Raw genomic sequence first — 2,671 nt, forward strand, 5'->3', positions numbered from 1 at the left:
ACACAGCGGAGAGAAGCACGTGGCACACCAGCCACCAGCGTGTTGACCGGCAGCACCCCGCTGGCTGCAACGCCGCCCACCACAGGTGTGCGCCACACGAACGCGTCACACGTGTGCGCGCCAAGCGGAGTCAATCGATGAAAAGAGAAAAAAGAGCACCTCAGCTGGGCGAAATAGTTTTTAAAGTGGGCGAGGGGAAACGAGACAACAAAAAAGAATATAAAAAGAATTTTGCATATCCAGAACAGGTCTTATTTTCTTCTACACTGGAACTCTACGCAGGTACGGAAAATAAACAACCGCAACCGCAGGTGCGGCAGTTAGGTGGAAAACATGGCACCCAGCACCTTGGTTTGATGTCCGCAAGTAAAAAGCACGCACTCGCTCGAAGGGGCATCACAGGTGTGAGGGAATGAAAAAAAAAGATCATTATTACGTGCCAATCGGGCCACCAACCTTCCTATGCTTCTACGCGCAGCACTGGAAGAGACTGGAAAAGAGAAACAGCCCACATGCAGCACAAATAAGGTAGAATCCCTCCGCGAATTGGTATCCACTGTCCTTGAACGGAGCATATGCGTCCCTCAGGGAATCGTCGTTCTGGCAGTAACCCTTCATATATCCAAACACGAGAAGGCCCACACAGGCTCCACACGCGGCAAACGCGATGAATGAGAAAGTGAAAATACCACACCTGAATGAAGAGGCTCTGTAGATCACAAACAGCTGTACAATGGCGACAACCAAAACAATGAACCCCACGCCAGCACCGCCCACTGTAGCGCCCTCACTGATCTGAAAGAAGAGCTTGTATTGGTCACACGGACTGTCCTTCACCATTTCCTTGTTGTGGCCCGCAGTGACTCTGCTGTACCAGAGCGTCTGCTCGTACTTTGTACTTCCGTCACTCTTGCGGAACAGAGTGAATACGTTTGCACAAGCAGCAGCGGCTGTTGCCAGCACGGAAGTGAGCAACACAAGCACACGGCAGCAGAACATGGTTTCTTCCTGGAGAGTTTGCTCGAGCTTGCTTAGAAGGCTAAACACTACAATGAGAAGTTGGAGAGAAGCGGCACATTAGCACCTCAGTGATGGGGCGGGGAGAGTGGGGCGTACAGAGAGCGGCGCACCGCCACGTTGGTGAGGGTTAGATGTTCGTGTAGCGCTCGTCAGCGGGGCGGTCGAAGTCGATGTCCAACTCACTGATCCGCCAGTCCTCGTACGTGTTGTCCGGCAGCACCCGCCGGATGATGAGCGGTATGACGCCCTCGCGCAGCTCCTTTTGTGCAATGGTGAGCGGGTCCGTCTCGCCCTCCAGCGCCACCAGTACGGGGGCGTTCATGCTGAGCTGCAGCGCCCGCGTGCCCAGGATGCGCGCCCGCTCGTACTTCGTCAGCACCGGTGCCGTCACACGGTCCTTGTCGTCGCGCCTCGTGGCGGAGCCTTTCGCAGCCGGCCCGGACGTCACGACACCGGCGCCGTCGGCCTCGCTCTGCTCGTCTTCGCTGCACGGTGTGCTTTCGTCTTGCTCCTCACCGAAGTTGAGGCTCAGCCGGTCGTCGTCCTCGTCGCGGTCCGACATGCTCCTTTCTACCACGACACCAACCCACCACAATAGACACAGCGGAGAGAAGCACGTGGCACACCAGCCACCAGCGTGTTGACCGGCAGCACCCCGCTGGCTGCAACGCCGCCCACCACAGGTGTGCGCGCCAAGCGGAAATCAATCGATGAAAAGAGAAAAAAAAGAAGCACCTCAGCTGGGTAGCATTAGTTGACAACACAAGGGAGTGCAAGCAAAAATAGAACAAAAACTTTAAGCACATACCAAGAACTGTCTTGCAGTCTTTAAAAACAGAAACATTCTCACACTTACGGCGAAGGGGCACCACAACACCTATGACAACTGAAGCGAAATATAGCACGCAGCACCTTGATTTGATGCCCGCAAGTAAAAAGCACGCACCCGCTCGAAGGGGCATCACAGGTGTGAGGGGATGAAAACAAAGATCATTATTACGTGCCAATCGGGCCACCAACCTTCCTATGCTTCTACGCGCAGCACTGGAAAAAGTTGACAAAGAGAAACAGCCCACATGCAACACAAATAAGGTAGAATCCCTCTACGAATTCGTATCCACGGTCCTTGAACGGAGCATATGCGTCCCTCAGGGAATCGTCGTTCTGACAGTAGCCTTGCATATATCCAAACACGAGAAGACCCACACAGGCTCCACACCCGGCAAACGCGGCGGATGTCAGGAATAAAATAAAGCACCTGAGAAAGCAGCTCCCACGCCCCATAAACAACCGGACAATGGCGAGAATCAAGACAATGAAGCCAATGGCAGCACCGCCCACTGCAACACCCTCACTGATCTGAAAGAAGAGCTTGTATTCGTTACACAGGCTATCCCTCACCAAATCCTTAATACCAGAGCCCACGGTCGCCTTGCTGTACCAGAGCGTCTGCTTTGTACTTCCGCCACCGATGTCTCTACGAAATACATCAAATAGGTTTGCACAAACAACACAGGCGGTAGCCAGCACGGACAGGATCAGCACAAATACACGACAGAAGAACATGAGTTCTTCCCGGAGAGTTTGCGCGAGCTTGCTTAGAAGGCTAAACACTACAATGAGATGTTGGGGAGAAGCGGCACATTAGCAC

At 53.6% G+C, this 2,671-nt stretch overlaps 3 protein-coding genes across 3 annotated transcripts; all 3 read right to left on the reverse strand.

The window, feature by feature from the left end:
- Positions 1–468: 468 nt before the first annotated feature.
- Positions 469–999, reverse strand: DQ04_13341000 (hypothetical protein; the record flags this gene model as incomplete). Its single annotated transcript, XM_009316932.1, has 1 exon — positions 469–999. One exon carries the CDS (start codon positions 997–999, stop codon positions 469–471), a length of 531 nt encoding a protein of 176 aa, XP_009315207.1.
- Positions 1,000–1,147: 148 nt separating this feature from the next.
- DQ04_13341010 (DNA-directed RNA polymerase subunit) lies at positions 1,148–1,582 on the reverse strand (the record flags this gene model as incomplete). The annotated part of the gene is made up of 1 exon (XM_009316933.1): positions 1,148–1,582. The coding sequence occupies one exon, from the start codon at positions 1,580–1,582 to the stop codon at positions 1,148–1,150; it is 435 nt and encodes a 144-aa protein (XP_009315208.1).
- Positions 1,583–2,052: 470 nt separating this feature from the next.
- Positions 2,053–2,586, reverse strand: DQ04_13341020 (hypothetical protein; the record flags this gene model as incomplete). The annotated part of the gene is made up of 1 exon (XM_009316934.1): positions 2,053–2,586. The coding sequence occupies one exon, from the start codon at positions 2,584–2,586 to the stop codon at positions 2,053–2,055; it is 534 nt and encodes a 177-aa protein (XP_009315209.1).
- Between the last annotated feature and the right edge of the window lie 85 nt (positions 2,587–2,671).

The sequence above is a fragment of the Trypanosoma grayi genome (assembly GCF_000691245.1).
Source record: "Trypanosoma grayi strain ANR4 Tgr_1334_V1, whole genome shotgun sequence".
In the NCBI taxonomy this organism is placed as follows: domain Eukaryota; phylum Euglenozoa; class Kinetoplastea; order Trypanosomatida; family Trypanosomatidae; genus Trypanosoma; species Trypanosoma grayi.